The 21,851-nt window shown below is 36.6% G+C and overlaps 1 protein-coding gene across 1 annotated transcript in view; it reads right to left on the reverse strand.

Moving 5' to 3' along the window:
- The window catches only part of BIRC6 (baculoviral IAP repeat containing 6), a 175,142-nt gene that overhangs the window by 151,291 nt on the left and 2,000 nt on the right, over positions 1 to 21,851 (reverse strand). Inside the window, exons 3-10 of the mRNA XM_019473244.1 lie at positions 18,808 to 18,945; positions 18,192 to 18,385; positions 16,153 to 16,264; positions 14,770 to 14,852; positions 13,355 to 13,577; positions 13,094 to 13,254; positions 11,107 to 11,165; positions 8,366 to 9,760 (exon numbers count right to left, since the gene is read on the reverse strand). Of these exons, the coding sequence (XP_019328789.1) occupies positions 8,366 to 9,760; positions 11,107 to 11,165; positions 13,094 to 13,254; positions 13,355 to 13,577; positions 14,770 to 14,852; positions 16,153 to 16,264; positions 18,192 to 18,385; positions 18,808 to 18,945 (2,365 nt within the window). The remainder of the gene's footprint in view (positions 1 to 8,365; positions 9,761 to 11,106; positions 11,166 to 13,093; positions 13,255 to 13,354; positions 13,578 to 14,769; positions 14,853 to 16,152; positions 16,265 to 18,191; positions 18,386 to 18,807; positions 18,946 to 21,851) is intronic.

Genomic DNA, 21,851 nt, shown 5'->3' on the forward strand with positions numbered 1-21,851 from the left:
TAGGCCTTCCATAGTTTTTCTGAAAATTGATTACAGACTGTCCTTCAGCATCTGACTAATGTTATGACAAACCCTGTTATGCAAATTATCCAGGTAGTCTGAAACAAACAAACTTGAGATAATATACGTAATAAAAACCCAAGATAAAAGCATAATCAGCAGGTACATGTTCTGCACTGTGAGGGGTGAGGGGAGTGAAACAGAGAGCAATATAGAGAGGCAGGGTGAGGCAGAGAGCGAGCGTGTGAGAAGCACAGAGAGGTGGTACAGGTTTTTTTCTGCATCTCAGTAAGAAAGGCCCAACAACAAATGCTTAATAAAATAGCTGTTTTAACAAGACAGAATAAAAAGAGGAAAATAATAGCTCAAATTACCAAAAAGGAAGAACCTCTCCATAGACAGGATCTGAGCAGTGTGCTGTGGGAAAATCTACCCGGGTTCTGGGTGATGCTGCATGAAAGCAGGGCTCCCACCATCTGAAGGGACGTGAGATTTTCTCACTATTTATATTTCTCTTTTTATTCTATCTTATTAAACCAGCTATTTCATTAAGCCATTTGTTGGTGGTGTCTTTCTCATTGAGATCCAGTAAGAAGCCTGCACCACCTCTCTCTCAGCCCCAACCCACCCAGCCCTGGTGCAGAACAGTACATCCCAAGTAGATCCCAAGAGTGGAGGGGAAAAAAAAATAGTTCTAGCAAATAACACTTACAATGAGTTTCCCTGTAATTGCACAGCTCACAAATGAGCAATTTTCCTCAAACAAAGAGAATTAGGGACACATTAGAAAGCACAGACCTTGACAGCTTCATTTGGTAATAAGCCAAACCTCAGTTTGTTTCCCTGTTCTGTTTACTGCTCAAAGTTTTGATCTCAACGATCAAAATCATAATCTCCTGTCCTGGAAATAAAGTACACCCCTCATGCAATGGAAGTTCAACATACTGACTTGCCTCATCCGCCAGTTTTACAGCTCACAGCAGGAGAAACACTGAAGAACTTCAGAAAGTTGTGCGGTTTTCTACGGGAAAGTTATGCCAAGGTCTCACTTATTCTGTAGATGGTTGGATAGGGTTTGGTTTTAAAGAAACAAAACCTTGGTTCTCAAACCAAGTTTCTGAGTTTCTGTCACTAATCAACAGCAGCAAAAATGTCCTTACCATTTTATCCATACTACAAGAGGAAGAGAGAGTCACAATCCCTGCATTCCTCAAAGACTCCAGCACTTTTCCAAGAAAAATTCTGTGCTAAACTTGAGATATCTCACTTCCTCATATTTGTTTTTAAAAAGCTTCTGTAAAGAAGTTTATCATGAACTTCAGTTATACAGTATTAGTCTGTAAAATTATTAGTGCTTATGCACGCTTTCCAAAACCCTGTAGGTGGTTTTGCTTCTGTATCACAAAGGAGGCATTTGCTCTCATAGAACATCCAAAGATGACCTTCTGATGATGCATGCTTAATTATTTGTTTCAAAGATACCATACTTCCTGTAGTCAAGTGTCAGGAAAAAAAAAGTATGTGCAAAAGTCAATGCTGCTTTTTTTTTTCTTGTGGCCTTACTACTGGCTCATGGTATGCACTACCAGGCTGAAACAGTGACTCATGTAGTGCTTTCTAATTCTAGCCAGGTAGCAAACATCGTAAGCAGTAGTTTATCTGAAGACTTCTCTGCTTGCATCACTTTGACAGAGCCGATAAATGCTACTGTTGCGCTACCAGGAAGATATGAAAGCTGACACTGACTTACTCAGTGATCACAAAGGAGAATAACTGGAAACAAGCATCATTATACTTCCCAAAAATAACAGGTAACACATTCAAAACACTGTTAATTTAATTCTGACTTGTATTTAAAATCTGTACATTTGCTTGGACTCAAGAACCTGGTGGGTTATACAAACAGGACGTAAGAATCATAAATCCATCCAAATAAATCCCAAGCTTCCTTCTGGCAAAACAGTTATGGGTTCCAGGAAAGCAGCATTGGCACAAGTTAGAGAATATGTCAGAGACTAGGCCACTGCAGTCAAAGCCAATCTGGTGAAGCATTCAGTATCCTGAACATATCCTGCACTCTGGCAGGAGTCTGGAAGAGTGACACAATTGTCGACAGCAAATCACAACACAAGGACACAGTTGAACAATACCCAAATAGTTAAAGGAATTAAGAAAACAAAGCCATACCACAGGAAACGATCCACTAAACAACTTACAGTCCTCCTCATCTCACCACTGGGCTGTAGAGAAAGGGTTAGTTCTAAACATACTAGTTCAGAACACTTGAAAAATGTCCTCAAGAAAGCTTCCCCAAAACCTCACTCCAACAGAATTTACACTATTCTTCGAGATTTCAGCTGTAAAATTCCATCCCAGCTTATGAAAAAATAGAATGCAATTGAATAGGGACAAGTGAAAGTTACTATGCCTAGCAAGAAATAATTAAATGCACTATTACAGGATGAAGAAAAATCAGCTAGCCAGCAGTTCTGTAAAAGAGGCTCTTGTGAGTCAGAAGATAAACCTGATTCAATTTCCTGCTCAAAAGTGCAAACATCCCATTATGTATATGCATACATGGTATGTACAGACTGCAGAGCTGCTAAGGAATTCTTCTGTTCCATTCAAAGACATCTGTAGGATTACTGTGCCTGGTTTGGGTATCTCATCAAGAAACATGTGGACTGACTTGAGCAGGTCTTTTGGAAGGGGAAAGTAAGGGTTTTTTTTCTTTCAAAGCCCCTGAGGAAAGTTTAAAAAGATTGGAGATACTCAGCTTAAGAAAATAAACGGTTGGAGGACGACAGTACCTAAATAAACTGTCTTCTCCTTTTTTGAAGCAATCTCTTTGTCATGTTCATAAAGGATAGTACAACAGTTGACTCCAATCAGCAAAGATGATACAGGCTAAACACTAGGGGAAAAAAAAAATCATCATTGTCAAGGACAGCATGCAGTAGAAGAAATTCCGTGTAAGTAGGCTGTTAAATCTCCATGTTGAAGATTTTCGAAAACAGGCTGATCAGTACTCTATTTCTGAATGGGTAAGTGTAATTGAACCTGGTTTGAAGATGATCTCTTAGCATCACTTCCAACACTAATTCTGATGTGGAAAAAACTGGACCTCTCCCCAGTCCCATTAGACCCCATTGCCTATGAAGGCAGAAAATTGAAAACACTAAATTGATTCCTGAACTTCAAATGCACCAGTATGCAAGGCTGACAAAGCCTAATGACATGGAAGAGACAAATAAGATATCCAAACAAAACCAGAAAAAAGCTACAGAGAGTAAATTAATACACTATATACAACTCAAGAGCAAGAAATCTGTTATAACTGAAAGGTACAAGATTTGGGGGAATCAATTCTCAAATGTACGAAAGTGCCATCCAGTTCTGCCAGGCTTGCAACAAAAAATGTTAGCACAGACAACTTGCTTTCGACATACGAAACTCCAGTCTGAAAAAACACTTTCTCCAACAAAGGGGAGTGACTAGAAACACTTGTTATAATGTAACACTGCAGGCAAGAATTTAGGAGAAGTATGTATATAGAAAAGAACATTAAAAAAAGAATAATCACAAAACAGACACCTAAAGAAAAAAGTGCTTATAAATTAAAGTGTAAAACAATCAGTAAGATACAAATGTACATTATGGGTTACATTCAGTGTTCGTGGTCTTCTTTTACAGCATCCAACTCTGGCTAATTCAGAAATAGACAATATCCAAAAGAACTGATCCAATGTGATCTATGATTTGCTATGTGTGAGAAGCCAATTATGGAACTTCAGTCGGAGCCGAGTCTTTTTGTCTGTCAACTCTGACACAATATAGGCAGAAAAGAGAACTGCTAGAACAAAAAAGCACTAGAGTTCTTCTTTCTTATGATGAAAAGTAGAAAAACTTCTTCCCCCCCCTGCTTTTCCCCAAACTATTTCCAAATAATAATTAAACTGAAAATATAACTAAATTAATTTAGGGAACTACTGAAGAACCACTTCTTAAAAATCAAATTGACTTTCTGTTGAGAGATTTTTTGCTAGATGTAATGCAAAGACAATTACTAGCATTTTCAACAGGACTCAACAGGGAAATGATTTACTGTAAAACCTTCACTCAACACAGACATTCAAAAATTAGATTTGTGAAAGAATTAGATTGCAAATTTCAGGTAAGCACAATCCAGGAATGCTTCACTCACTAGAAGGAACTCAAGCACTCAAACAGATCATAAAGATTTTAACATCTACTCAATGAGACCGTCTGGCAGCAGTGTACCTGCTTCACCACAACACCCTGAACATTTCCACTTCTTGTAGAAATTGTTTGAAATGCCACCTCACTTTCCTACTCAATAATATTTCTTCAGAGAGCTTCAGAAACTGAAGCTTGTAACTTGACAAGGGAGAACATCAGTAGCGGTGAAAGACAGAAAATCGACAATTCTCAATGATCGTTTTAAAAATAGTCCCAGAAACACAAGTATGCACCATTTTCAAAACTGCCATAACAAAATACAAGCAGAGATTTGCACCTTTATGTTAGATAAAAAAGGAACACTTCAGATATTTCCACCTCATTCCACCTTCTAAAGCAAAGTTCAACAAGATGGCCTGAATGGCAAATACAGCTAAGCAGCTAAACTAAGGAAACAATCCAAAACAAACCCAACAAAAGAAAAAAGTGGAATGCATACTGTGGACTGTTTTCTTAAATAATTTTTGGTAGGACTGTAATTTAAAAAAAGAAATATAATTTAGACGAAAACTGAGATATAAAGAAGGCGGTGACAACTGTAGCTCTGGAAATTTATGCATCCAATACAAACTGTATCTGATCCTCTTAAGCACCAGATAATAGGCTTCAAATATCATCAGAAGATCACCCTATAGCTGTAACCCTATTCAAAAACAGTACCTGTCAGCCTACTCCATAGTTTGATAATAAAGAATTTACTTTTTTTGGATGCTACAAAAGCAGAATTTAAGCTGTTTTATATTAATAACACAAGACAAAGTGTTTAAAAACCCCCCATGATAACACACAAAGCACTACTAAGAGGGATGTTACTATAGTCTACCTTGGCCAAGGGGAAGAGAAGAAAGCAAAACACAAAGAGTTTAAAGTCCACTGTTTGGTTAACAGAACTGGAAGCAAGAATATACTTGCACACTTTCCCCCAGAGGTCAACTCCAGGTAATCCTTGCAGAAACAGAGAAGCACCTGAAGCTGACATCAAGATGTAATGTTTTGAAGCGGGATAAGAATAATTATTCCCAACTCACAAAGATGGATGATGTCAAATGCAGGTCTGAAACATCTTTACATAAACCCACTCAAAACCTGAAACACCCATTCACACAGAGGTTTCTTTTCAGCCATATCTTAAAGGCAGCTATGGGAAAAATTATATGATCTACCAATGAAAAGAATATGTCAACAAGCAGGAGCAGCAGGAAAAAAAAAAGAGGCTATTGTGAGTCCAAAACTTTCAGACATTAAAGTACCTCTTTGCCTACTCCCACCATCCAAGCAAGTAAACAGGAAAGAATATACTGCTCAGCTGATATTCTTGAATAGTTTCCCAACAACATCCAAACATTTCCAGCGCATGTAGGTTCCAAGTCTTCTGCTTAACATTTTCACTTATGTCTTTGCACTAGAAGCTACTTTCTAGAAGCATTAACGTTGAATACATCAGTGAATATAGCTATTCTACTTTCAACACGTATCATCCTAACGCTGTCAGACTGCAGGCACCATCCCATGCGTGGTAGTAAATACAGAGGAGCAAAGACCTCAAAGTGATTTTGGAAGAAGCCTAAGAAAACTTCATTTAAGAAAAAAAAAAAAAAAAAATCTTCAGCCGCCTAGGAGATAAGCAATTTTACCCACTTACAGCAAAAAGATTGAAGGATGATTATGATTCAACACAACAAAAACTATGCAAAACCTATTCCTTACATCAAGTTATTTAAACTTACAATAAGATATAGGATAAAAAAAGTCATATTAACAGTTGAGCTTTTTGATTTGCTTTTTCTTTTAGTATTCCTGAATTTATGCAGTACAGTTATTTATAAACATTTAAGATCAAGTGATTCTTTACAAAGCTTCTTATTTTGGCATAAACGTTAGGACTCTGAGGCTTCAGATGTATCTAGTATCAGAACCCGAAATCCAGACTTCTAATGGACATAAATATTTATGATGGCTTTGGACTTAATTTCTCAAAAGTGAGAAAAATTATACCAGGACAAGTGACTGAAATGTTAAAAAAGGAATAGAAATTGAAAGCTTCTAAAGACATTTAAACAATGAAAATAATGAATTCTGCAGTTCATTTTAATTTGGTTGCAGAGCAGAAAATCAAGTTCCAAATAGAGCTGCAGTGGATGTAAATGAAAGATAAGAATAATCAATGGATAAAAAAAAATGAAGAGTTATCAAAGTACTATATTCAAAAGAGGAAACTTGAGGGCAGAGGGATACCTGTGGCATATAGGACTACAGATGAAAAAACCCCAAAATCTCAGTCATCTTAAAGGCAGCAAGAACAAAAGAAGTCACAGCAAAGCTATTTATAAATTGCTAGATGGATATTATAACACTCTCAGAGAGGAAAAAATACAGATATTTACTGAAAAAGCAGAATGATGTACTTGTCTATTATGAGGAAGATGAAGTATTCTCCAGTCAGTAACAGAGGTGGTGGTTATCTAGGCAGAAGAGACAAATACTCCTACATACACAGAATAAATGCTCCCAACTCAACAGACCTGCATATCTTACACTCAAGGTCCCAAAACAGGTTTAGATAATATCAAATGCTACAAGAATATAATTAACGTACACGCTAACACTGGATGGGAAAGTACCGTGCACAGTAACAATAAGCCCTTTTACTTTTAGCATTAATCTTAAAACACAAGAAAGACAGAATAGATTTGATGTAAGAAAGAAATTAATAGTAATTTAATTCTGTAGGGAAAAAAAAACAACTTAGCAAGGTTTGGGTTTTTTTAAATGAGACTGCAGTTTGATCAGCAAAGTACAGGTAAAAACATTATGACATGGATATGATATACTAACAGTTTTCCAAGGCAATTAAACTTTCAGTTAGAGTTCCATTTTAAAGGAAAAAGCGTGCATTATTAAATAAAGCTAAAACAGTTTAATAGACATTTCTTCAAAAGCAGTTACCAAAAGAGAACAATTTAGTAAATATGAATGTTTCCATTGGGAATCTGCAAACATCAATGCTAGTTGCTAACATGCAACTGTTACTAAAAAAGCAAATCTAAAATCTCCACTGCTAAAACTCTTGGTAAGTAAGTGATAAACACAGGGTCCTTAACAGACATGAGATTTTTACAATAAGCTTGACTTTATCTGTTGGAAATAACAGGTAAATCTGATTTGAGTTTAACAACTGCTCATAGGAAGACTTGTGTTATCAACATGACACCACCGCGAAAGGAGGAAACGTGTCAATTTAAATTCTTCTAGTAGAGATAAAAGTTCAACATGATATTGGTGGGAGTTCATTTGAAACGTGTGAACCATCCCATCAGTTTAGCCCCTCTGAGAGGCTAATCGTTTCCACCAGAGCTGCATTCAAGTGCAGGAGAACCAAATGAGACATTGGTGCATGGAGGAACTCAGCTGGATGACAGCCAGAGCTGTTTCCACTGCCCCAACGTCACACAAGGAAGCGGGACGGTGCGTGACAGTTTAGGGACTTCTACAAAATAGCAGTTGCCTGGACTTGAGTTACACTCCCCTCTTACCTGCCCTCTTCCCCAAAATTTCTTGTGTTCATTTTGAAAAAGATCTAACAATCCTGCATGGATAGTCTGACTCTCATGCTCAAGAAAGTGTAATCCCAATTGCAAAAGGCTGAGGCAGAACCAGCAGCCCTAACTGAAAGAAGATACAACTGATCACGGGAATAAGGTATAAAAGCGTCATCTTCTCTGCCATCTTGAATATTGCCAATTACAGACAGGAGACATTTTTCTGAAACATGGACCTCTAGCACAGAAATAATTACATACAAGAATTACCTTTACATCTTTTGGATTTAAGAAAAATCTGTGCCTCTACAAGAACAAATTTACCAGTACACTGGACATACCCAAGAGTTATTCCCATTTTAGAGATTAAAATCTACATTTAAGATGAGGAATTAACTAAAGTCCATGCTCCCTAGAACAGAAGTAAACTGTACATAAATTCAATGGAATTTGCCTATTACTATTTAGTAATTAATCCATGAAACTTAGATTCTCACATTCTATAATATAATCCAAATACAGTCAAATCAAGCATTAAAAAAAATTTTTTTAAAGAAGTGTCTTACCTTTGGTGCATGCACATAATCTGTCTGTGCCCGAACAGTATATCACAGAGACAAACATATCTGGTTCCTCAGTGCCCTCTTTTTTAGGTGGCTCCACTTTGGCCAGAATTTCAAAGTTCGAAAGATCTAGTATTTTTACATATCCTCCCTGAGTAGTTATTACCAGGTGCCCAAGAGTAGAGATCTCAGATCTTCTCTCTCTCCCACTGCCATTTTTAGAAGTTAATTGTATTTCCTCTACAGGCTCCTCACAGTCATCCTCTCGATTATCCAATATATCTGGTGGGAGCAAAATCATTGAGGTAATTGTGTCTTGGGGGTCTTTGATATGCTGGATTTTTACCGGCTCCTCCTCTAGAGTAACTATTCTAGTAGCATAATTCATCTTATAAAGCACTAGGTATCCACCACTAATACTTCTCTGTTCAGGTTGAATTATTAAAGGAGTTGATACATCTGCTGGTGACTCATGTTGGATTACATCAATACTCGTGCCATTCACTACAGCAAGACTTGATTCTAGTTCCCCCTTCCTTCTATTACATAGTGCCGAGTTTAATTTATTTAAATTATTCAAGGCCTCTACTTGATTTATTGCACTCAGAGATTCGACAGGACAAGTCCGCAGTCCTACTAACAAATGAACTCCATCTGCACAAGGAGTGATTGAATCTACACACAGGTTCTCCTCCTCTGCAAACTTTGGCAGACGCAGGCACTGAACCAAAGTCCCAGGCTTGGGAACCATAGAGCTCCACTTGTCCGAGTCCGGAGAAGTTAGGTTGGCTGCAGCATCTGCAAACTGCTGAATGTAAGTCACAGGGGGATCCTGTAACAGCAACTGTTCCTGACTGTCCAGCTCCATTTCAATGATCTGTGGAACTGTGAAACCATCATCATGTATACTTTTACTCATAATATTGTTCATCTGTGAAAAGAGTTTTCCTGCTTTTTCATCAGACTCCTTAATGCTGTATAGCAGCAATACAGGTAAAGTCCTCCTTACCAGAGGGGAATTCAGTTCTGAATTAGTGCAGGATTCATTGTCAGTTGAGCCCTGTTCCGAGACACTCTCACCTCGAGTCCTACTTAAGCCATCCAGTGACCTCTGAGAGTTACTGCTAACAGGAGAGGTAGCAGGTGATTTGTATGTTAATAGACCTCCAGCTAATAAACAAGGAAAGGGAATGTTGTGTTGTTCTAGGTGTTTTTCCTTCATCTTTTCACTCTTACAGTTGGCCAAACAGGGATTTGCCCCAAGTTCTTCTAGATCCTTAACCGTGTCTTCCAGAACATTTGCAACAATTTCCCACTGAAGTTTTTCAGGTTGCTGAAGAATGCTGAGAGCTGTTATATCAAGGCTGACTTCCATAGTTTCTTTTTGTGATGTATGCCCTTTAAAACAAAAATGTTTAACATAATATATGTTCAAAAAAAAGGAATCGTATTGCATATATTATGGACTTATCCTCATAATTAAGCAAAAAGTCACTGCTCTACAGTTTCAGTATGTTAAAACATTCCATATGTTCAAGATTTGATAGTCAAGAAACAACAAAAGAGGCCCACAAACATTCCTTGCACACAGACTAATGGTTCTCCTAATTTTATCAACAAGAGTGAAAGTAAAGAGAACAGGACATCAGCCTTTGTAACAAGTCTCCCAGTAAACAGCATTATCTTTCTACTAATTATTCTACTTAGGCTAGACCACCATACTGAAATCCAACTATTTTAAATCAACTCAATTCATGTTCTGCCATATATTATTCCCCTTCCCTCCTAGACAATCCAGTACCATCAAAAATCTGCAATTCTGCAGATTCATTCTCCAATCTTAGTTGAAAAACGTTATTTTACTCTAAAACTTGATACTTCCCACCATGTAACAGACCACCTAATAGAAAGAACTCCAAGCTATTATAAAACAAAACCCAGTAAAAACTTGAGAGAGCTTAATCAAATTAAACAGTACTGCAAGAATAACAATGAATCAGAAGAGTTCAACTAAGTACTGTAGAGATTCAGAAGATTACAAAGGACACCGTACAAACCCAGATTAAGAGGTCACTTAAGCATAAATGACAGAGCACCATCTTTGCTAATACTTCTGTTGAAAAAAATCCTTTTTACATCTCGAGTCTATTTCCTTGTGTTTATGCACATGTTCTTTTTTTCCCTACTTGCTGATCCTTACTCAAAGATATAAACTGGATTATGGAAAATAAGCATATAATCCTCCCTCCCATCAAAATTTCTGACTCAACCTCTAAGAAAATAACACAAGAACACCATGCATAACACTGTTCTGCTTCCATATGAAATCTTTATTCAGGAAGAGAAATACTCTATCAAAGTGCATACCCACAGCGAAACAATCAAGATACAGGAACTCTCTCTGGCAATTCCCTGCATTTAAAGGGTTTTGTACAGCTATAATTTGTTCCCATTCTAAGTAAGTTCTTTTAACTTGATTTGTGTGGTTTTATTGACAGCAAGGTAAGCAATGCTTGTTGTCAAATAAGACATTTATTAACCAACTAAGTAGGGTTTTTCTTTTCTCCTGTATGTAATCTCTGCACCACACAAACAGTGACTTAAATATTGGCATTGCTTTCAAGGTCAACCTTTTTCCTTTTTTCTAATACAGTGAATATAATATCATTGGTTTTGATAGGGCTTTTTTAAAAGCCTGAAAAGAACAACTTCCCTTATGACCTCTAAATTATTATATAACCTACCTGTCACAGATTCTGATCTGGAATGCTCTTCACTGTCTGAATCCTCCAGTAGGTCATCACTGAAAAAAAAAATAATGCACGAATGACACCATGTACACTGTAGCTGCATTCTCATTTTTAATTAAATTTTAAAAAAAAGTAGTAAAAATACAATGTGTATTATAACCTGGCATTTCTTTTAGTCAGCATTGTACATCCATTGATGAGTTGGTCACAGACACTAACAATACAAAGATTTTTTTCCTCCGTCATCAAACCAGTAGACCAGCTTTCTATTTGCCTCATTCTACTATTGTATTCCCAACAATTCAGCCATAAATGGAATTAAAATGAAACGCAGTTCTCAGGAATCTTTCCAAGAAAAACAAAACCAACCAAACAAAACCTCTAAAAACTGATGACACCTTCTTCAAAGTTCCTCAAAATAGTCTCTGAAAGGTGGAGCTGCCAGACTAGTCTTCAATTCTACCAAGGCAATTTTGTAGCTAGTACAGAAAGGGTGTATGAACAGTGTGTTGCTTTCAAAAAAATACTACCAGATGAATAATTTTTTCATAAAAGCAGATTCTGTTCAAGATACCTCTTCAAGAAAAATAGGCCCTTCAGTAGTTCTAAGAATATATGAAGATTTTACGCATCTGGCTTTTCCAATATGAGAAACAATTTCCTATTACAGCCTTTTTACACACAGGAAGAACAGTAATGCCTTTGCAGCTTCAGGTATAACTACTCACAGTACCAAGTCAGATCCCCAAATTTCAGCAAACTAGATGCTTCCTCCTCACGCCCAAGAAACAGATCTTTTTTGGCTCAAACCTGATCAACCTTCACTTCGTGACAAGACAGTCACAATTCAATACTTTGATTCTTATCCAGCTTCCCCTTGAGTGGGAAAGTGATAATAAATTTCATATAGATTAAGTGAAATGAAAGATGCTTAGTTCTGAGCAGTGTGATTGTACCGATTATACTATCCTTTAACCAGCTCTTAAAATTGGCTTAATTCTTTAACTCTCAAGGAGTTTACTTTTTAGCCCTAAAGCTACAGTAAAAGTCTACGGCCCAGCGGCTGTTAGGCCCCACACTCTGATGTTGCCCACGTTTCTACATATCCTCTTCAGAAGAGCAAGCTTCATATTTCCTCTGCAGTACTGTAGGAATCACACCAAGCTTAAAACCAAAGATTTACTTTCCTGTACATGTAGCAGTACTGTTACTTTCCATGATGCTGAAGTTTAAGAAGAAACATTCAGAAAACTAGCAAGACTCCCCAGATACCTTTTGTCCTGAGTTTTCCAATAATATTCACTCTTTTGTTTGAGTTTTGGTAATATGAGAAAGGAGTTTCCAGTAACAGACTGTAAGAAGCATAAATGAAAGAATACTGCTTTTTCTCACATAACACTTTCTAAGCACTGGCATACCCTCTAGCTTATCTAAAAGCTTGCCACAGGGCTGTCTAATTGTTTAGAGTCAGTATGCATGTGTTAAAGGTACAAAATGAAAGCAATTCCTAGCACATCCACATAATTTATTTTCAGAATGACATAACCAGAAATTACGGAGAAGCAATCAGAGAAGGGCACATTCCAGAAGTCCACGAGTAGCCTTTACTTTCAAATCCTGAAATGCATAATCCATAACTAAAATGAAAAGCTGTTCCAAAACTTATATTCCTTTCTCTTTTTTCTCTGCCTCTGGAATATCAGCACAGGGCAGCAATAAGATTTGGTATCTCTCTTGTTAGTGGAGTATAAAAACTGAAACAACAGGAATAAAATGGAACTGGCTTTAAAGATAAAAACCCAATAATCTGAATTTCTAAGTGTTGAATTGTGTACAGATACACAATGATTAAAAAAAAAATATCTCCATGAAAAAGAATAAATCTTACCAATCTTACATTTCACAAAGCATGACTTAACTAAACGGCATTTACCACTTACACAACAGCATTTCGTATTTCTAATTTTGTAGATTGGCATACCTGTCTCCTTCTAATTTTGGTATATCTGAGCAGCTAGATGAATCTTCTAGCCATGCTAGTGTTGGTCTCCTTGAGTCAACCCCTGAGCTCTGTTCTCCTGATAACATAAGTTGCTGCACAATAGCTGGATCATATGCATTGATCTCAAATTTTAAGTGGACCTGAGAAATAACAACAAAAACCAGAAAAGGTCTTTGATTTTAAATCGAGATATGCTTAATCAGTAATTAGTTAATAAAACTGGTTGTTTATATTGCATACCTTCATAAGTTTGGAAACATCCCATATGCAGATCTTTCCTCGTTTTGTTGCAGCAGCTAGAAAATGAGGGCAACTTCCAGATCCAAAGCAGGCTATTCTGTCAGTGCCATCTGTGCAGGGAAATTGTGCTGGACTTGTTGCCAGTGTGACTGAAAGAGGTACATTCTGAGTGTGCTCACCCTTGACAAATGGGCAGTTTGGGGAATGTCGCTCATGTTCAGACCTTTTCATATTGAAAACAAACATAGCAAACATTGATTTCTTACTGTGAAAAATATACACATCATATACAAACTCAGCCCTTGAAGTGAAGCTGAAACTGAACTGTTTGAACTGTATTGCAGTCAACCATACAAGAGAGTTCTGAAGTTACTAACACAGCTTTCCCTGCTGTTTCTCAATAGCAGACTGTATTAAAGCCTTTGATCGCTTAATGGATATTCATATTCAAATGGCGGAACCTAACACAGTGCTCTTAATATAATAAGTTCATTTAAAAAGATATACAGGCAGTAGCCCATCATGTTCTCATGAAGAAAAGCACAGATTAAATTCTACAGAACGTACATTACAATTCCAATATTATGAGATATTATCGTAAGTAACCTTAATAAGATGAAGCAATGTCCTGTCCTTAGTTCTACATCCACATTTACAAAAATCAAAATTGAAAACAGTCCTGAATGACACATTGACCAAGAAGCTTGAAAAAAAATACTTCTAATCACAATATATACCTAAGGCAGAGACATGGCAAAGAGCAATTACACTACTACAGAATGTCTGGAAACTAACAAGGGAAAGGAGGAGACAAGGACTATGAAGATAATATTACAAAGGAAAGTTTCCAACAAGTCAGGAATCTGATGTATTCAAATAATGATTATAAATTACCAAATAATCAAGACAAAAACTACGTTAAGAACCCTTTTAAAATCAATGTAAGGTCCTGCATTTCTGTTACTATGCACAATTTTAGCTGATTCAGGAAACCAGTAATGGATCTTGCAACTTCACATAAAAGGCAAATATGCACTGCATGGCCATTGCAGTTTAAGAACTTAAAAAGAGATGTGTTCTAATCACAATCACATAGAAGATTGAGTTTAGATCCCTGCAGAGAAATGTTGGCTGACATCTTTACCATGAAACAATTTGAAATGAAAGAGCAAGTAAGAATTAAGAAATAAAACCAATTACAATTTCTTGGGTTTAGTATTATACAGAAATTTGACATAGTACAGGGAATTATTTTGTGATTTGTCCCATGGAATCATTGTGGAAATCCATTCTTGTCAGTGACACTCCCTAAACTCACCAGAAATCCAATCGAGATAACGTTGATCTTTGTCCTCCAAAGATTTTTAACCTCTTCAGCACAAAATTAAGCCTACTCCAAACATCATTGAACTTACCAAGGTTCATCTGTAGGCTCCCAGCATACCAAACACACGCTACAGGTAAAGCACATGGCTCTGTCATCTCCTGATGAAGCAGGCTATAAAAATAAGAAGAAACAGTTGAAATTTATATAGCTATGTACTACAAAACACTTTAACTAGGTGATCAAGTCCTCTCCTTCTTCTAGTGGCATAGCAAAGCACCACATCAAACATATAAAGGGCCACAAATTACATACTATAAAGTGGCAGTATTTCACATTAAAAAAAAGAAAGGATACACCACATTACTATAGAAGAGATTCAGAACCAACACCTGTGCAAGCCACTGGATAAAAACCACACAGACATAGAACAGGACTCAGCATCACTGCTAAGATTTTTTTTTCCTTTGCAAAAAGTTCACAAGGTTCAAAAAACTTTAGAACCTCAGCAGAATAACTGTACATCTGCATGCTTGGAAAAACACGGGTTGAACAAATATTTCCTATTATGCCTTCAATCTGCTGGAATATAAAGTTTTCTATATCACTCCTCTGCAAAGAACAGTTGTTAATAGCTGAAGTGGCAGAGGAAAAAGAATGGAAATTTCCATTCTCTTAAAATTTGGCATTTTCATGACCACATTTCAAGTCACCAAGATATGCTTGGGAATATGCAGATGCAGTTCTAACATATGAATTCCCTGCATTTCTCCTCCTGAACAAGCTTAAGAAATCCTCCAAAAACTTTATCCACTTGCACCTATCAGGCTTTTCAGTTGACATAATGAGGCAGACAATATCGATGTCAAATGATACGCACTGCCTAGCCATCGTTATCTAAATCCATAATTAATTTTTTTATAGTAGAAATAATTTCAAAGAATGAAAAATGGAAATAAACAAAAGTAGTGGAATAAAATGTTGAGGTTGTATTTATTCACTAAGCTTAATAATTTCGTAATGTGATCTAGGACCCTTGTTTGTTACAATACAGTTTAAGTCCCACTAGGAAAGTATGGTTATAGAACTCTTATGTCAAGCTTACTGCTTTTTTTGCTTTACTCATAAGATAAAAAGTAAGGATATTTACTCAACAATCTAACAAGGAGAAAGAGAGACTCTGTGTAACAACCAACTTCATCTTTATTATTGTTGTTTAACTCAGATCAATTTGAAACTTAAAAGTGTTTTATAAGCTGAAGTTCAGAACAGTATTTTCTGTGATCTGTACAAAAAAAGAAGCAACCTCGAGGCATGGAAAAAATCTGAAACTTAAAAAAAAAAAAAGAGCTGAATGACAAACTTTTTCATTATGGTTTTTGCATCATTGAAGGAATCCATTTAAAAAAAGAATTCCCGTGCTCCCCAAACCTTCACCTAGGGAACAAACACTAAGAACAACTAAAACTTTTACCTGGTGATAGAACCCAGCTTGAGCCATAGGATCTGGCTGTGCCCACCTATAACCCACATGAGGCCAGGAAGTGAATGTTTCCCGTCTGTTAGCTTCACTATACATCAAAGACCTAGAAAGGTGAAAAATTCTACATTACCCAAAACTGCCATTTGGAATAAAAAAAGTAAACTATTTGTGAGATATTTTCAATGCTTCAGTAACCATCAGAAATACTACAGATAGTTATCTATAACTTATTCTTAAAATTATCATTAACAATTACAGAAAAGTTACAAAGTTCTCTCATTTGGGTGCCTAAAGTACATCCTCAGCAAAAGACCAAAAGCAGTACAACAACCTACAGGCCTTAAAAGCAAGATTAATAAAATAAGCTTCCAGGTAGCCTATTTGGTCTAACTGAAGAAAAGCATCAGATATCCAAAGCTACTCTGCATTTAGGGAAGATGCAGAATCTAGCCCAATAGAACTGCTAGGGAGTTAGGTTTTTTTAACATGACAGCTACTGCAAAAATTTGGGTTTATTAGTCGAACAGATATGAATATGCATATTTAAAAATACGGCAAAGCAATATTTTAGGCTTAACTGAATACATGGTACAAACCCCCAAACATTCGTCACTCATTGCATACTATAATACTTAAAAATTATAAACTACTAAGTCACAAAATACGAACTCCTCTGCAACTCAACATCTACAGAGAAAAGAAGCTCCTCTCTTTTCCACCTTCACTCAGTGCACGTCCCTCATCTGAAATAGTACACAAGAAACAACTATCAGCTTTTCTTTTTCCTTGACAGAAGTTTGTTCTCCAGTATCATCCCAAGAACTAGTGCTGCTAGATGGACAAGTGCCTCACTTCTTGTTTCTGCCCCTCAATTTCAGGAGATTTTTGCTGTCTTATAAGAGAAGGGATATATTAAACATTTCCTACCAAGGAAGTAAACTATTCGTGCAACATTCACATAAGGGTTGTCTTAACATTATACCATCTTAAGAGAGAGATCTCGGAGAGCTCTAATGGAAAATACAATATGGCAAGGGACAGGTAGACCTGGAAGCTTGGGGAGGGGAAGTAAGACATGAAATCAGTTTTATTAAATTATTTGAGCTGTAAGAAATGATAATACGCTTGCAAAATAATATTTGTATAGAAACTTTCAAGAAGGAATTAATTTATAGACTTAGAAGATTTATCAGTATTCTAACTGGTAAGTCTCAGCTTATGAAGGTTAAAATAATGGGTTACTTGCTTGTGTACACATTATCACTTGGATCACAAAGAGATGAAGCAACAACCTGAGGTAAAATTTTCTCTGACCCCAAACACACAGCAGATGACTAGAGAGTTCAGAAGTAGCATATATATATACTCTGCAAAGGTAACAACTTCCTAAACTTCTAAAACACAAAACATGGGCATAACACTCTCTTGTATGAAGGAAAAGGAATTGATTTCATGACACAGGCATAGTATGTAAGTTCTATCTTTGGTAGACAAATGAGTGCTCTCTTTGCATTCAAAAGAGGCTCTTAAAGCTATGCAGTTTCTGAACATCTCAACATTACAGTCTCAGTAAGGTTTCAGTACTAGTTTGAGTAAAGCCAGTAACTTAAGTAACTAGTCATACACACCGGACTGTTCAGATAAAACCCATAATCAAACATGATGAAGAGTAAAGCGTAGATGAACTTATCACATTAACGTGTTACAATACCACCTAGGGACCTATATTTAGGGCTGCAATTGTTACCTTTCTGAAAGTATATGTTGGGATTAAGAGCAAAGTTAATTCAATTTGCCTGGCATTAAAGTCAGAAACCAAACAAAACAGTCTTGTGGGACCCACAAAGGTTTCTTTAAGTTTAGTAATATGTACAGCGCATTATGCATTAAACAGTTAATTAGTGGTATGTGTAAGAGCAAGAAAGTACAGAATAGGACTAATCCCTTTGGCAAATAAACTAAAGTCATCTAAGAGCTTATTCTGACATAACTAAGGGGTAAAATTCATCACTTATTTTGTCTTAATATACCTGTCCACAGACCGACCAGGTCCCACACCAAGTTCTGGTCGTGCGCTGGGTAAGAGGTAAGATAACCTATCCATCACAGAGGATGCTACAGGTAAGGCAGCAATATTTTGATTTATCTTCTTGAGTTCATTTACAATGGCACTGGCGACAGACTTCAAAACATGATGAGGAAGGTGGAACATAACCGTTGCCCACTAAATTAAGAAAAAAAAAATGCCTCGTTTAAATTTTAAAATTTTAACATCTAAACAATAAATAGATCACAAAAGAGTCAAAAGCAAAAACAAATGCACATCTTGCACCCTCTCTTGATTTCAAGAAATAATACAAGAACAGACACACAAAAGCAACACGGACAAAATGCAAAGAAAGTCAGTAACTTCACGTTTTAAGCTCAATTGGGTTTATTAGTCAGGTTTATCAGCAAGAAACTAACCTTGTTTGTTCTCTTAACAAGTGAAACTTCACACAGGGGAACTAAGGAACACATAATACATTCCATCCCCTTCAAACAAAATCCACCACACTAAGTCAAGCATTTTGTATGCTTCAATAATGGTAGCCAAGCAAATTAGACTTGGAATCCATGTTAAACAGTACAGAGACAAATTCTTACCTTTGCAACTTTATGATTTGCTGCTGTTTCATGTGAGGTATTTTTTAAACCATCCTTCAGTTGTGTAATGAATAAGTCATATCCCTCTGTGCTAGAAACATCTACTTTTTCTATGCAAGCAGATAACAGCTGCTGAGCCTAAAATGCAGATGTACAAGAAAAGTTAGCATCCACGTTGAATAACTACAGACAAGAATTACACCTGTTTCCTTACTCCAGGAAATGTAATTTGTCATATCCTACTTTATCATATATTATATCAGCATAATTCCCATAGAAGGCCCAAAGTTGAGTAAGCAGTTCCAAATTTTACTTTGTAGGCCAATCAATGGATAAACTTCAGCAATAGTGACAGTAATTTCTACAAGTTCCCTCAAGGGCAATATTACCAAATGTTAAACGAGTCAGTCATATAAACAAGTAAAACAGAACATATATTAAAGCCAAGCAAAAAGGAGACATCTATTGCCCAATGCTTTCCCTTCAAAAGGATTCATTCAGCTTTAGGGTCAAAAAGTGAGAGCAAGAACGAAGTCTTGACATTTTTCTCAGTAACTTTGTGTCTTAAAAAAAGTAGATGATAATGAGAAAAACAACGTTGCAACAAAATTAGAGATAAATTACTTGTAATGCTAGTATAATGAAACTGAAAAATGAAGCAGAAAAAGACAGGCTAGTTTAGAATCTAGAAATTCTAAAAACTCAGAAATAACGCATCTGGAAAAGAACACTATAAACATCCATTTATAGACTTTTTTTCTGCCAAGTGCCATCTGTTTCTACCTTGTCCCTCTGTCTGCTAACTTCATGTCGACAGGTAAGATTTAAAGGTACACTTTATGTGCAAAGCACAGAGTATTCTATATCTGTTGTTAGGTAGGCTAACATCTGAAAAATGTTATATGAAATCTTTCAAGTTACAAACACAGAGAAGTATTTCCCAAGGGCAAGGGCCAGCCAGTCCTTTAAACAGCCACAAAGTGCTCCAAACAGAATGGGCCAAACGGCCATTTGGTTACGTCCTTGAGGAGTTCAGGGGAAGAAAGACAGAAATAAGGCAAACCAGTTCCCTAGCTAAGGCTCTTTCTATTTCTCAGATTTTCAATAAAAAGACAATTACAATTCTTGTGGCATCTCATACTTCAAGTCTCTTCCAGATGACAGAACAACAACAGACAGATTGTGGAAGTTCATAAATTTACAGTGTTCTACAGGGAAGTAAAAACAGCATAGAGGCTGCATCACAACTTGTCAATGCTGCCAATTACAAATGCATAAAGATGCACTGCATTATCAGCAGATCAATCATACAAAAAGACTACTTAAATTAAGTGCAAAAATTTGCAGAAAAGTTCTAGAGACTAACAAAAATCAAAGGCTCTTGCCTGGATAAAGGTTCTTGACCTTCCCATGATGAAAAAGGTGGACTGATGCGTTCATATGATTTTGCTTAATATTTACCAAAATTTTCTGAGGTCTGCGTACCTCCGCTTCAAAATTAAAAGTAAGAACTGAAGACTGCTAATGTTCTTCCTCCCACCTTGCTGATTTGGCCATTTGAATTCCCCAAATCTGTTCCTACTGAACTATAATATTTTCCCATTTTTTTCTACAGGAAGGAGCTTTACAGAGAAGTGCTCTATTTTAACCTTGAAATAAGAGTCTGTAAACTCTTTAGAACCAAAGAATCTTCAGCTAAAACTGACACAAACTTACAGGTTGTATTGAACCATGTGAGACTGCAAACCAGTGACAGCAAAACTTATGAAAGGAAATGCTGACCTCTGTCAGTATCTTCACACTCAGCCACATATACCAAGATTTTGTAGTTACCCACAAAGGGTGTAAAAATTATGCCAGTGGCAGCAAGCCTGAGGAACCTAGAAAGCTCTCTTCAGAGACCTCTATGAAGCAACATTTTATTGCTGTTACTCCTACTCAAGACAAGTAGTTAAAAACCTCACATATAACACACATTCTTCGTTCATAATAAGCACCTATTATTCAATACTCCAAGAGCACATATTTCAAATCAATGCTCAGGATAAGTTTTTGTTGGTGGTGCATCATTCAGTATAAATTTATTTCTCACAGAGATGAGTGGGAAGTGCTCTTTTCTCAGAGTGCTTTAAAGATTCAGAATCTGGATCTAGTAGTCCAGTTTTGTTTTTTCGACTGTAAGCACTATTCTAAACATTAGCATTGGCAGATGCTCTATACTTTTCCCAAACAAAGAATTAATCTCGCTTGTAACTAAAACTGTTGTACAGATTTACTTCCCAGGTCTATTACTTCATGAGCACTACAAAGGTGAAAGCTACTTTCCTCATCATGAAGTGCCTTAGAATAGAAGCAATTGTTAGCTATCTTGTATTAGGCAACACTTGAAAATAAGAATGTACATGCTACCTCACCTAATAAATGCTATGCTAGCTGAAGGTAAACCAATGCAACAAAACCCTAAGCATTACACTCTAAGCAAAAATGTATACATTAGATTCCCTTAAAGTGATACTAAATGCTTGACTATATTGTCTCAAACCAGGAGGAACTGTGTTACGGCTGCGAGAGTCCAAACATAAAAGAGAAGCTAGGTTTGCAGGGAAAAAAAGTCTTTCATTAGGCCAACTGACCTAGCTAGAAAAGTTAGATTCCGGCATTAATTCTTCACATGTAGAAACACCATATTAGCTGACTTTAATTGTCTTTTTTTCCCCGAAAGCCTAAAACAAAAAAATTCAAGGATGCCTAGCAGCCCAGACTGACTTCTAGAAGTACGTACAGATTCCATACATAAGCACTGACAAAGCTCTGGAAATGAGTCCTTATTTCTGGTCACTAAAAGTTCTTTTGTCTGAAATAACGTGCTCTTGATGAGGCAAGCTCTTACTTGTTTGAGATACACATAACTGCAAAAAGCTATTGCCCTATGACAGCTAGTAACTAAGAAACTTTTCTGTTACATACTGTTAGTATCACACTAGAAACTCAGGGTCAAACGTCTGGTTTCAGTATTTCTGACAGTTATTTACTCACTCTCCCCC

The sequence above is a fragment of the Aptenodytes forsteri genome, unplaced genomic scaffold (assembly GCF_000699145.1).
Source record: "Aptenodytes forsteri isolate BGI_AS27 unplaced genomic scaffold, ASM69914v1 Scaffold309, whole genome shotgun sequence".
NCBI lineage: Eukaryota > Metazoa > Chordata > Aves > Sphenisciformes > Spheniscidae > Aptenodytes > Aptenodytes forsteri.